General features: G+C 30.1%; 1 protein-coding gene across 1 annotated transcript; it reads right to left on the bottom strand.

The window, feature by feature from the left end:
- Nucleotides 1–9,415: 9,415 nt before the first annotated feature.
- Nucleotides 9,416–11,868, bottom strand: LOC122281902 (transcription factor ORG2-like). Its single transcript, XM_043093764.1, has 3 exons — nt 11,396–11,868; nt 9,807–10,175; nt 9,416–9,725 (listed from the first exon to the last, which is right to left on the bottom strand). The coding sequence occupies exons 1-3, from the start codon at nt 11,705–11,707 to the stop codon at nt 9,597–9,599; spliced, it is 810 nt and encodes a 269-aa protein (XP_042949698.1). The 5' UTR covers nt 11,708–11,868; the 3' UTR covers nt 9,416–9,596.
- Between the last annotated feature and the right edge of the window lie 3,140 nt (nt 11,869–15,008).

The raw sequence follows: 15,008 nt of genomic DNA, 5'->3' as shown, positions 1-15,008 counted from the left end.
AAATAAAACTAACTAAGCATGTATACAAGCATGTTATTTATGTCAAATTACGTGTAAACCATTGATCCATGCTAATGGCTCTCAGGATGTCTTTAGGCGCCAAGCTGTTTTTATTCTCAAAAAATGATTCATTTACCAATAGAATCCAACTTGGTTAATCTCTCTGCGCGTGATTCGTTTATCTAATAGAGTAGAAAATCCGAACCACCAATATCGAATGTGCCATCAATTTATATAGCTTTTCACTCTAGTGCTTCTGACTCCTCCAAGGGACAAGCATACCCTTCTCCCACCAGTTCACCACAAGTTAAGAATCAATTTTCACTTCAACATGAGTTATATGCACAGAGATTCAACCCATCCGAGAGAGTTCAAATCACAATGATATTGTTAAAACTGATACTATAATATTTACGAAAAGTAAATATCATGTGATCCTTTTCATCTCTAATAATTCTTTAATCTCCAATTAGGGGTGAAAACCGATCATTCGGTTTCGGTTTTGGACCAAAATCGAAACCGAACCGATATCATTGAAAGATGATGAATCTCGACCGAAACTGGCCGTTTAAAGGAGAGAAAACCGTTTACATCAGTCTCGGCGTCACTCCGATCGATTCATCGGAGTCTTCGGTGGCGACGGAGCCTATTTTCAGGCGATGACGCCACAGTGACTGCCGAAAGGTGAGACCGTGAGAGACGACACCGAGAGGTGCGACACTGAGAGAGAGAGAGAGAGAGAGAGAGAGAGAGAGAGAGAGAGAGAGAGAGAGAGAGAGAGAGAGAGAGAGAGAGAGAGGGCGGCGTTGAACAAATGAAATAAGAGAGGAGGAAGAAGAAGGGTACCGGGGGACTTTAAACCCTAAAATAAAACGGCACCGTTTCATTAAGTTTTTTTTTTAAAACTTCAGATATTAAACGACGTCGTTTCACTTATTTAAGTAAAACGGCGTCATTTAAGTAAGGTATAAATAAAAAATCATATACCTTATTAAGTCGGCCGGTTCAGCGGTTTGAACTAGAGTCAAACCGCTGCCGAATCGACGTTGATCGATTTTGAAGAATAGCTACCTTCCGTCGACCGGTTCACAGGCAGTTCCGGCCGGTTCCTGACGCGGCCGGTCGGTTTGCGTCGAAGGCGGCCGGTGGTGTCGGTTTCTGTACACCCCTACCTCCAATATCGAATGTGCCATCAATTTAGCTTTTCATTCTAGTACTTCTGACTCCTCTAAGGGACAAGCACACCCTTCTCCCACCAGTTTACCACAAGTTGAGAATCAATTTTCACTTCAACGTAAGCTATATGCACAGAGATTCAACCCATCCGAGAGAATTCAAATCACAATGATATATACATTGTTAAAACTGATACTATAATATTTACCAAAAATAAATATCATGTGACCCTTTTCATCTCTAATAATTCTTCAACCTCCATTTCTTCTAGGATTCCCGATGTTACTTCCATCCGCAAAGTATATTATTTGAGAGCAAATTAAGGAGAGGCGCTTTTTCCCTGTGGAAAAGACGGGAAGCGCTGGCTGGTGTTGGATGATTAATCCGTTCTCAAATCCTAGGCTTGTGATAGGTAAAAAGCTAAGCTAGAATATTCGAGTGCCTAAAAAGAAGCAGATGCGTGGGGGCAGTCAAGTCTTAATGGTGAAAACGGTCTGGTATCGTCCGGTTCGATTCAGTCATCATTTTTTTCAAATCAAACATCTAGTTAATCCAATCGGTTTGGTCCGTATTCGGTTCAGTCTCATTTTATCTGTCCTTTTGGTCTAGTTTAATTATTTTTTTATTTTTTTAAATAAATTAATTAAAAAATTTATTTAAATTACTAAATTAAAATTAAGTGAATTATTAATATAGATTCTGTAACTAATTTATTTATTAAAAAAATATTTTATATAGTCAGTAATATATATTATAAATTATAAATTATATATATACATAATACATATTATAAATTATATATACCAATTGCTTTATATTTACTTACAACTTAGGTAATTTACAAAAAAATTATCTAATAACTTTAATTAGATACAAATGTAGATGTTAATAATTACTTAATGGTGAATTAGTTATAAGTTAATTGATAATATACACTACTTAATTAGTATAATATTATTTTATAATTATATATTTAAAATTTTATATTATAAATTGGAATAAGTTAGATGAAAATTACATAATTAATTATATAATTATTATATAAAATAATATATATATATAATCAAAAATATATATTTTTTAATTCGGTCGGTCTGGTCCAATTCAGTCCGAGAAATCGTAGACTGTGGAGTTTTGTCTGAGAAGTCTTGGACCAAAACCGAACCTCGTGTTTCTAGGTCCAGTCCAGACCAGACCGAATCGATCAATCCTGTCGATTTTTTTGGTCCGGACCGACCATTGTACAACTCTAAGTCTTATCATTCTCCACTATACCTTACATGTACGTAAACAGCTTTATAGTTATATTACGAGATTGTTTGGATTACTTGAGAGACCCTCTTAATTAATCTCATTTAATTTAATTATTATAACTTTTTAAAAATTTTATATAAAACATAATAAATAATTTAATTTTTAATTTTTAAAATAAAAATAATTTAAAAAATAATTTTTTTATATTTAATTTTTAACTTTCATCTCATCTAAACTCATTTTGATGAAGTAATTATTATCCAAACCTCTCCTATATCTTTCTTTAAGGTGTGTATAATTATCATTTAAAGTTTTCTAATTGCTATTATGCAGCTCGATCAGTTATATATACAGTTCATGCATCTCCGGACGTATTCTGTGGGGACTTATATATATATATATATATATATATATAATATATGGTCGACTAAAATGAGCCTTTTGAGATTTTGAACTTGGTTTTACAATATTTGAGGATCTGCATATTCTTAAACTAAATTAAAATGAACGATTTTCCTTCAAAAATTTATCTAGATTTTGTCTCTAAATTAAACCTCAACGTACAGTAAAATTTCATACTATATATAGTCTCTCAGTCGACAATTCTGATCATCACATGCGTTAACTTGTTGAAAATCCTTCCAATAATATTCCGAACTTCTGCACCATCAATTTTCCACCGGCTGGCATGAGGAGGTGTGCATGCATGCACTAGCTAGCTGACCGGTAAGTTGTCACTGAATGCAACTTTCAGCAAGTTAAGCCTAGCCTAGCCTCCTAATTATTTATGTAACTTTTTATTTTAAGAAGAAAGTATTGTTTATACAAAGTGTCTAAGTTCAACGTGCTATCATTTTTGCCAGTAAATTTTCTGGAAGTTAAGCACCAATTCCATACAGGAGACCACAAAATCAGGAAGAAAAAAATATAGCACATTTTTTAACGGTATAGGCATTTACCACGATTATTTTTGAGGGGCACTAACTCATGCGCCCCTCAAAAATAACCACATGTGCCACGATATTCTGGGAAGGCCCCAGAACCTCGGATTTTCCTTTAGAGGGCCCCTCCTAAGGCTTGATTTGGCTCCATTTTTGTCAGACATTAATGATTAATAAAGACTCAAGATCATGGAAATTAAACCATACAAAATTACTGAATTTATAAAATCTAAAAGAAAGTTTCCAGTCTTTTGATCTTAATCCCATTCTCTCCACCATCGGCAGAAACTATATATGCATATGTATGGAAGATTATAAGCAAGGTTCATGAATTTTTTTTTTTTTCAACATGAGCACGGTTCATGATAAGTACACGATAATTTTTTTTTTTTTAAATTTTTTACCCAATTATGCATTAAATAAAAAGTATTTTTAACTTATAAAAATAAATATATCATCATTTTATAACGTAGCTACATTTTAAAGTACGTTTGTAATAATTTATCTTTTAGAAAAAGAAATAGTAGCTAAATTCTTTATGGTGCATGAAAACCTAATCATTTTGATCACAATCTCATCATTTATCTCATCATGCCATAAACTTGATATTACAAGAAATTAAGGGTATATTACAAGAAATTAAGGGTATTTCGGGAACGTAATAGACCAGAGAGAGAGAGAGAGAGAGATTAATATACGAGAATGGGTAGCGCAAGGAGGGTAAGGAAAGGGACTAGGGGATGTGAGTTGGTTCGCAAATAAGTTCGGAAAGGTCAGGTTCGATGCAGCTTCGTTATCTTGTTTGTTTCTTCATCAATTATCCTAAATGCATGGGTTGCTTGACCTATCAAGTTTGCCTGATTGATCGAGGAGTAGCTTTAGCCATTCGAACTCATCAACTAGTACTACTATGTACCTTCTATTTTGCAACATGGAACGTCCTCTCTCTCTCTCTCTCTCTCTCTCTCTCTCTCTCTCTCTCTCTCTCTCTCACACACACACACACACATTCTTATCAACGGCACGCGTGGAAGAAATAACTAAAAAGAAATCGAGCAATATTCATTAATTATTAACACACCAACCCCAAAGTCCCTATCCTAGCAGTACGTACGTAGTCCAACAAAGGGCAGTGATCAACATATTGTTCAATATTAGTAATTCAGTTTGGCGGAGCTTTCAACTTCCTGCACAAGATCGAACTTTACGTAGGGATTAGGAAACTCCATACTAATTAGTATGATCTTTCTATCTATATATGTGTATGTAGTTGTGGTTGTCATTTTGGAAAGGAAGGCCAGCTCGAATATATGGTAATCAATATTCCTTGATCTGCATGCTGACCTGTTGTCTATATTCATGTGATGCATCATCTCCATTTTGAAATTTATTGTATAACAGACAGAAAGTAAATAAATAAAAATTACCTAGCTTTTATGAGAAACGCGAGGGTAAATTTCATGAGCCCAATGACAATGAAAGCCCATCAATTAGCGCATCAATTTGATAGGCCGTATAGATTTGTGATCTGGCTGATTTAGACGTCATGACAACTTCTTTGTTTTCTTGCTAATTCAGTACCAAGGAGAGAGAAAACTGATAGATCGTGAGCTGTATAATTCGACACTGCAGTCTGCCGAGTAGGCGCAGTTATATACAATGGAAAATTTTAATTATAATTTTAGTTATGTATAAATATATATATATATTAATTTAATATGATTGATTAATAAATAATTTTTATTAAAATAATATTAATTTAAATTTTAAATATAAATAAATCAATATTAATATATAAATTAGTATATAATTTTACTTCTATGTGACAAAACATAAACGTAAGTACTAGCTAACGGACGTCGTTTTAATTCCCAGCTTGTAGGCCATGGCATGTAACTGATCAAGGATACTAGGCTTTATATATATATATATATATATATATTAAAAAAAATACAGAAAACAGAAATATTGCATGTGATCTTCAGAATACAAGGTCACTTGAATATGATTTGGCTCATTATTCAGTATGTCGTGGCCACGTAGTACTCCTGACAAACAACTCATGCAGTCCCCGCAACTGAAGGTGTAAAAAATAAATAAATAATATTTGATACGTGAGAATGATGAGTATCAGTATTTTTATTTTTTATATATATATATATATATAACTACAATTTGGCTGCTGCTTATGAATTCGTATCGCGTTCCTTTCTCCTTCGATATATATAGGGTTTTGAAGAATATTTTGCATTGTAAATAAAGCAATACTTTATGACGGGGCAGAATATATTTTGCAAACAGTGACAATAAAAATTATATAAACATTAAGCTAGACATTTTGAAACTAAGAGACGTTTTTCGTCAACAATCACTTGTGTCCTTAAGCTCGTGGAAAGAGAAATATTAAATTATTTATATTTATATTAATATCCTCTTTATGTGTGGATCAAACTCTCATTTAATATATAATTAAGCATAATATATAAAATATTTAATTAAATTGACGAAATATAGGCTCAATCGATTTTAAGACTTTTGTTCTGATATTATGTAAAATCATCGTTTCTCTACAAAATTTAAACTAAGGATACTGCTACATAGCAACTTATACACTTTAATTTGATCGCTCATATATTTTATTTTATTATTTTAAATGATTATTTTTATTTAATGATTAAATAAGTGACTATTAGTATATTTGTATTTTTTTAAAAAATATTTAAATATATTTAAAAAATATTTAAAATAAAATGTAAAAAATAAAAAAGTACAATATACACTAGACCGATTGGATTATTTCATCTCATCTCATTATTACAATTTTCTCAAATTTCTATACAAAATATAATAAACAATTCAAAATTTTAAAATAATAATAATATTAAAAAATAATATTATAATAATATTTTATTTAATTTTCATCTTTCATCTAAAACTCTCTAATTTAATTTCACTATCTAAACAATTTAAGAGATACACCAAATGAACAAACTTGAATAACATATATAATAGCAGTACTATTATATATATATATATATATATATATGTATGTATGTATGTATGTATGATGGTGCAAGCGCGGCGTCCAGTGCTTTCTGGATGTAAGCTAGCACAAATATGAGAATTATTTTTTCAAATTTTAAATTATTAAATAAAAAAATATAATTTTATCAACAATCTCTTACTTATCTTCTTTAACTATTAATTAAAAAGATAAATTAAAATACATCAACGAATATTGTGGAACTCCTCTGGCATCGTCTATATATATGATCTAACGGTCACAATATAATTTGATTCGTGACATTTTATCTCATCTTAATTATTATAATTTTTTAAAATTTTTATATAAAATAAAATAAATAATTTAATTTTTTCAAATTTTAATATAATTTTTTTTAATTTTAATATAAAAATAATATATTTTAATAATATTTTATTCAATTCATCTTATTTCTAAAAATAAACAAGGCTAAGTTTCGGTTGCTTCCGCATTGAAGAACCATGACAGCCTCTATATTTTGATTTAGAGAAATGTTACATATCATCCTATAAGCTACACCACACACTTTATATATTAAAATATTATTTTTTATTTTTTTATTTTTTATTTTATTTTATTCTTATTAAACTAATTAAATTATTCTTTTTATCATCCACACACTACATATTTATTATAAAAAAATGAAAAAAAATTAAAATAAATATAATATGTGAAGTATGAAGATGACAAGAAGATTTTTTCTTTAATTTATAACAATTGATTTCAAGACAAAACTAGAAAAATTATAAAAAAAACACTCTATTATTTGATTGATGGTCACGAATGCTTCCACGAGGACACAGTGTCTCCTTTTTGGGATTGGACCATCCTCGATCACGTGAAATAATTGCGAAAACTTACGTTTGTTTGGTTCTATAAAATTAAATTATTTTATCTTAATTAGTTTATCTTATTTAATATAATTATTATAATTATTTTAAATTTTTATATAAAATATAATAAATAATTTTATTTTTATAAATATTAAAATAAAATTAATGTTAAAAAATTATATTATAATAATATTTTATTTAAATATTAATAAAATATAATTTTATCTAAATTGTATAACTAAACGAATTTAATAATCTAAGATCTCAAAATTATTTTAATTTTATAACAGATATCATATATTAAGTCAAACTATGACAAGGTGTACTGTTTTTTTATAATTTCTTTATAATACTAGCACCTTCCAATATCCAGTGCCCTTTGCAGACTTGGCTCTCCGGCCTCGCCTTTCTAGTCTTCCATTCTAATTTACTCCAATTTCGAGAAAATGTTTCAAATAAACAATGTTGTTTCAAATAAAGGGCACAAATGCATATATACCTCCAATATTGAAGACCGACGAGAAAGTGTCATTTATGTAAGGGACGAGATCAATCATTTGATCAAGCTAGCTAGACATCACAAATGTGGTACTATTGGATTATAATTAATAAGGAATTAGAGGAAAATGATGGGCTGGCAGTGTGGCACTGCCCAATAATCATTGAATTTTTCTTTACAAAAATAAAAGATAATTAAAAAATAATAAAAGTCTTACATTTTACATCATGGCACAAGTGTACGTACGTGTTATATAGAGCATTAGTCTAAGGAAAAATGATACTTGAACAACCCTTCAAACCAAAATGTTTTGACATTTTTTTGTTTACTTCTTTATTTTTTTATTTTTCAGTTCTTGGATTTTATATCGAAAAAGTGAAAATAATATAAAATAAAATAAAAATCGGGTACAAATTCGGTGTAAGAGTGGGCTGTGTAGCAGTAGCCGTACTATAATAATCGTATTTTGACGTATACATAATAATTCTTCCTCGCAGAGAGTATCAATATTCTATGAATTAGCCCTGGCCTACTTAATATTTAGTCCGATAGTCGAATCTATCGTTTCTCGAAAAGGACCACATTTATCATCCCTACCATGCATGTCCCATGTAGATGATCATTTGAGGTCACGAGGAAAAGCAAAGAAAAAGAAAAAGACCACAGGAAAAACCGGGTTGAAGTTTCCTTCATAATGCAGCCAGTGTGTAACTGTGTTTGGCCATATTCAAAATATTGTTGTTTTCCGGGAAAAGCTGAATTTATTTTGACTGATTTTGAAGCCGAGTGCGTAACTTCCAAAGATTTTCCAAGTTGATAAGTTGAGCTGTCAATTTCCTCCGTAAATCTTATGTTGCGAAATATAAAATTTCCATTCATTAATCTCTTCTTAATTCCCACCGCTCAAGTTTTCTTCCACCAAACCATAGCATGAGAAACTCTTATCCCCCACACATAATCTATCTCATTAGAGAACAACGTGGACACCTATATATCATGGTCCTTTGGACCCAGAACTGGCACTCGATCAACTTGATGGAAACAAAAAAACCGGTCCAAGAAGAAAATATAGGCCCGTAGATTTTGATTTGGGCCTATTCTTTTCTAGCCGTGGTGCTGAATCCATGGCCCTGCCTTATGGTATTAAGGAGCGACATATGTACAACCTAGTATTATGTGCGGTAGGTAACCAACCTATGGGCTATGGCCTCCTACCATGTAGTTTTTCTCTCTATTACGTTAGGGATTCGGAGTCTCCATGTTCCAATACTGTCTCGACTCTCAAACTAAAATACAAAATTATTTATTTTAAATAAAATTATGATTAGTTATTAAATTATAATATGTATAAAACTTGACTCGAATCCTATATGCTTGTATAAATCTGAATAATTTTGTATCTATTAATTTTTAGTATCATTTTTTACTCTACAATGAGAATATTGCAAGTATTACAAAAAAATGAAAAACACTTTAACCACAAAAATATTACACAAAAATAAACTTACAAATTAATATGACTTGGTATAATATATTAGATTGTAAAGTTACTTTTATTATAAAGTAGATCTAACAGATTCTATGAAACCACATCAATTTATGAGTTTACTTTATATAATCTTTTTAGGTTTGTATCAGTTATCATATAAAATTACAAGACACATGAACATATTTTGTTATTATTAAAGAGTTTATTAATAAGTTCGAACTTGCTCAAATGATAATGAGCTCAACCTCAACTCATATTCGAATAAAATTAAAAAAACATAACTGAATCAAATTCGACTGGTTCTGCCTAATCATCTTAAGTAAGCGAAGGAGGATCAATAAACATATAATCCCATTAAGACTTAAATAGGCAAATCGTTGAAATGCATAGAGCCAATATATTCGTGATTGAACTCTTTTCCCTTTCCACACAATGACTGGAGCTTCTCATTCAAAACTTCACGCTCCAATCTACTAGTAGTCCTTTCCACCTGTAGAATATTCCAAAATACATATAAATAAGTATATCGTATTGTTTAAGAAACAAGTGAATAGACTGAAAACATATATACCTGGAGGTGCAAATTATAGAAGACCCTTCCTGATCTGAAGGATTCAAAGGAAGAAGCATTTAGCAGTAGAAACCCATCTTCCTCTAAACTAAACAAGATCTCAGCTAATGGACTCTTCTGAACTTTATATGTGGATAGCTGTATCGCAACTTCGCTATCGTTAAGCCAATTTGTCGAAACAGCAGATAAAGAGTTGCGAGATGACATATCATGCCTTCGATCTTCTTGCATATGATTTTGTTCTCCATGCAGCCTAGGAATGCTTGATAAAAGCACTTCCTTCTTTTGAATCAGTCCCTCTACTTGCTGTCGTAGTTCTGGTATGAATTTTACCACGCGTGAAACTGTGGCCGGAATACTTAATTTTTTCTGCAAAAACATCAGCAATCATGATTACATGAAAACCACAAATAAATGGGATATATTAATATTGCTTAATAAGTTCTTGTGCTAAACACCAATTATTTCTGTTGTTTACCCAGCAGAGCACCAGACCAGATTCAGTCGTCGATCGAAGGCTACAACACAAAAGATGGTTAGAAAGAATATGAATTGAATCTGCTGTCGTGACTATATATATATATATATATAAATATATATTATGAGTCTTTTTATTTTGTCAAAGAAAAAAAAAAAGAAAGTATATAATATAGAGATGATAGTAGAATTATTCCTCGAAATAATTCTTAAAATAAGCACGTCACATGACCAGCTGCTTCGCAAAAGAGAATCTCGACACGGGCCGTATTGGCAAGATATCAAGGGAAAGGAGTTCATCCCTAATTTCCTAGGAATTAAAACTATGTTTTCCCCTACTCAAATACTTGCCATGACAATGAAAGTAGGCCAGCATTGAAAACTCTTCTAGTGCTTTTGGATGAATAAAATATACTAGACCCAAAATAAGTCTACTAGGTCCAGTCCAAGGGTCTCGTTAGGAGGAAAAAAGAAAAGACAAGAATAGGAAGAGAAAATGAAAAGGCTGAAAAGATAGAAAGATGTCAAGAAAAAAAAGAAAATATGTGACATAAGTGTGGAGTGATATAACGTCGTAAAACAAGAAAGAAGCAGATGATAAAAGAAAAAGGATCAGACTGCTAAAAGAGACTTCTTCTTTAATCTCGACTTTGATTTTTCAAGCAGAGGAGATAAACTCCAACAACAATCTCTTAATCAAAAGATAAACCACTGATATCTATTATACAATGATGACGAGAGATTACAAAAGACTCTACATAGACTTATTATAATAGATATTTTATTTTCAAAATTTTCGTAGACTTATATTTTATACCAAACTACGTAAATTTGTGTATATTTTTTTTTTTATATTTTCAGTATTTATTTTTTATTCACTATCATAGACATTCACACAGCCGCACCGGACCACGCTGAGCGCTGCAGATCATATCGATCGAGATCTAAATCTTTATTACAGACTAAGAATGATTCTTTTTATCATTTCGACTTGTTGTGCACTTTTTGACATTAACACTTGTTTGAGTTTTATTCCTTTAATTTGTTCCCATGAAACTCTCAAGAAATCCAAAACAAAAATATAAACAAAAATAAAGAAAGATTTTGTGTACCGTTTGATCAGCCGCAGGCTCAAGTAAAGAACGCAGCGTAAGGTACAAATTGTTGAGCTTCTTACGACGATCTCGCTCGTTAGCATTGTGGTAAAGTTTCTTTATCATGGTGGGGTCGCTGCTAATTGACGTGCATGGTGTTGAGCGATTGAGCTCGGCGTTTGGCTCTGGTGGCGGGTAATGACCACCAAATAACTCTGAAGCTTTAATTTCTGAATAGGCGTAGCTTTTGACCTGCGCACGGCTTCTCAAATCCTCATGATCTGAAGGACTTGCAATCGTGCAAAGGGAAGTGGGTGGTGGTGCAAACATGATAGATCAGTCTGTACATCTGTCTATGGCAGATTGGGCGTGTCGATCTTCCAAGAAACTGGGCTGACTCTGAATGGTATAAATATAGAAAAAATTCTGCAAATCACTGAGTGACCGCAATGTATAAAATAGAAGTTAAAAAGTATATTGGTTTGGAAGACGTCAATGATATGTTTATTTTTTTAATAGAGTATATATATATATTTATGTGACATGTGCCACTACCTACCAAATGTATATACTTTTGTCTGGTCAATATATATATTTAATTAGTTCCATTTATAAATTACAAAGGATAGGAAAATGACACGTTATCTTCCCTGGATGTGCCGTGTGCGTGCGTCATTGCGTGTATGAGAGAGAGAGAGAGGGGCATGTCATCGTGACATCGACTGACGTAACAAGTTTAAAGGGATGTGCCATGTGCGAGCGTCATTGCGTGTATGAGAGAGAGAGAGAGAGAGGCATGTCATCGTGACATCGACTGACGTAACAAGTTTAAAGGAGAAAAAGAGCAACCAGGCGGAACTCAGAAGATTGGAAGCTTTAAATGAGCAAATCTCTTCGATACCCGTTCGATTGTCAAATTCGAATCGAATTAAATTCAATTCGTGAAAAAAACAATTTGTTCGTAAAAATAGATGTCTACTCGATCTATATATGACATATATTTGATAAAATTTGATTCGATTCAATTAAGGTTTACTTGTTTATATTCGAGTCGACTCATTAATTCGATTCGATTAAAACTCATTCATATATTAATAAATATATAAATATACCTATGCATATATATATGTATTAGCTAATAATATAAACATATCACTTTTATAATTAAATATATAATATATATTCTAATTACTTATGTTTATATGGTGAATATATTTCATAAATATATTTTATAATTTGTATAATAATTAGTCGATAAAATTTAATAATTTCATATAATAGTATGTGGGAGCCATAATGAAATAAATATATGCTATCATATTAAGTGTATGTATTTATAATATATGTAGGCGTATAATATATTATTTTAAATAAATATTAACTAGTTAGATATTAATTATTTATAAATTTTTTAAAATTTTATAATTTAATAGAGATTCTACTTGTTAGTTTTATAAATTTGATATTAGTTCTTTTTATTTATTTATTTAATTTATTAATTATTAAATCTTATTCCTAAAAAAAAAAAAATTCAAGCTCGAGCTCGACTCGATTCGAAGTCGTTTGTAGGACGAGTTTGAGTTGAGATTTTAACTTATCGAGTCGAACTCAAACAAAAATTTAAAAAGAAATCTAGAGCTCGAATTCAAATATTTTGAGTCGAGAGCTCGACAAGTCAAAAATTAACTCGATTACAGCCCTAATTGGAACCAAAGAAATCCTCTCACCCCCTCTCCCTTACTATTATCGTTGGGTAGAAATTACAAAGGCCAGTCAAAATATATATGCTCTAGCTACCAGCATCCACGTTGATTCATTTTGCATATGCAAATCACCTCTTTTGAAGATTTATTTTACCATTCAAACAAAACACACATTAGCTTATGTATATTTGAAATAAAATAATAATAAAATATTATCATTTTATTATTTTATTTTTACCTTTTTTTTTATAGAGTTTACAATTTCCATATATTGAGTTAATACGTGTATTGTTTTAATATATGCAATTAACATCTAATACATGTACTCAGAACTTGTGAGAGAGATATGCACGAGTTTGATCTTCAAATATGTAAAATATTTGAGTAAAATATTTTTTGAAGAGTGAATGAGTAAAATATGTTTTGGGAAATGAATAGTAGATTTTCAAATATGTAAAAATACTGTTTATAGTTATGTAAATATTTGAAGATGCATAATCTAATGAAGATAAATTTAGACTCATATTATATAAATATGACTTTGCATGTGCATATGTCTATACCAAATGTGGATGCTTTTACTGTAACCAAAAGCTATATAAGGTTTCACTATTTTTCAAAATATATATATGTAGAAAAATGTCAGTGGAAGCCCTCAAATTTATCGTTCAAACTTACCGCTTGCTTATTTTCATTCATTGTTTTTATTTAATGGTTAAGTAAGTGATTATTAATAAAGTTGTATAACTTTTAATTTTTTTAAATAATTAAAAATGTTGAAAAGATATTAAAAAAATAAAAGATTTTTTTTAAAATATACTAACGAGCAATAAATGTTGGGCGGCTCACTAGCAATATCTATATATAGAGCAATGCTACGAATAGTTCCCATTTAGAGACTGCTATGTAGACGTAAGCAATTTTATCTTTAAATTTTTTTTTAAATTACAAAAATTTTCACCATAAAATAATATTTTTTCTTATTTAATAAAGTATCTACACATGTAATCTTTAAGTGTGGACTGTAAATAGAATTTTTCTTTTAATATAGGCAAACAAAAAAGGGTTTTGCTACACAACCTCCCAACACCTCAACACCCTACCTTTTTTTTAATTTTTATTATTTTATTTTTTATTAAATATTTAATATATAAATAATGAATAAAATAATTAAATTAATTTAAAAAAAATAAATTCAAAAAAAAAATTAAAAAAATATTAAAAAATTGAAAAAGGGTGGGATGTTGGGGTGTTGGGAGGTTGTGTAGATTTTTTTATTAAATTATTGATTGTACATAAATTGTCATAACCATTTGTTTTTTGGTTGACATTAGTTTTAAGAGAACTATTACATATATAAAAATAAACTCATAAATTAATGTAATTTATTGAGATAAATTAAATTTATTTTATAATAAAAATAATTTTAAAATCGACTAAAAAGAGGGCTAAGCGAGGAACAATAAGAGTACGTGCTTGCTTGCAAATGCAGTCCTAGTGACATGGCACCTTATCCACGTGTACAAAAGTAGCCAGCTCTGCTTTGGGTTTGTAGGGTCAATACAAAACAAAACAAATGTATTGCAATAAAAGAAAAATATAAATTTTATGTACAATTACTTTTATATATTTTTTTGTGTATTTTATCGATGTAATTGATTGTATATTAAAAAATTGACGCAACGAATAACTTAAGTGGAGTGGAGTACGTAAAAGTGATTGTATATAATATTATTTTAAAAAAAATCTATTCATCATCACATTTCTCATTATTCTCTTATTATCTTATAATGTGACATTAAATAATAAGTTTAAGAATAAAATTTAATAAATAATTTCTAATTATCTAATATTAAATATATTATGAGATGTTCAGAGAATTATGAGAATAATTGAGATGTCGAGTCAAAAATATTTGTTTTAAACTA

This window comes from Carya illinoinensis, chromosome 11 (assembly GCF_018687715.1).
Source record: "Carya illinoinensis cultivar Pawnee chromosome 11, C.illinoinensisPawnee_v1, whole genome shotgun sequence".
Lineage (NCBI taxonomy): Eukaryota > Viridiplantae > Streptophyta > Magnoliopsida > Fagales > Juglandaceae > Carya > Carya illinoinensis.
Note: the sequence above shows the minus strand (reverse complement) of the source record. Positions and strands in the feature narration are given on the sequence as shown.

Excerpts from the sequence above, each read along its gene's own strand:
- LOC122281902 (XM_043093764.1), bottom strand. The coding sequence starts at position 11,707 with ATGTTTGCACCACCACCCACTTCCCTTTGCACGATTGCAAGTCCTTCA. Across the intron at positions 10,176-11,395 it reads AGCCTGCGGCTGATCAAACG|AAAAAATTAAGTATTCCGGC; the intron begins GTACACAAAATC and ends ATGTTTTTGCAG. Across the intron at positions 9,726-9,806 it reads TCTATAATTTGCACCTCCAG|GTGGAAAGGACTACTAGTAG; the intron begins GTATATATGTTT and ends AATATTCTACAG.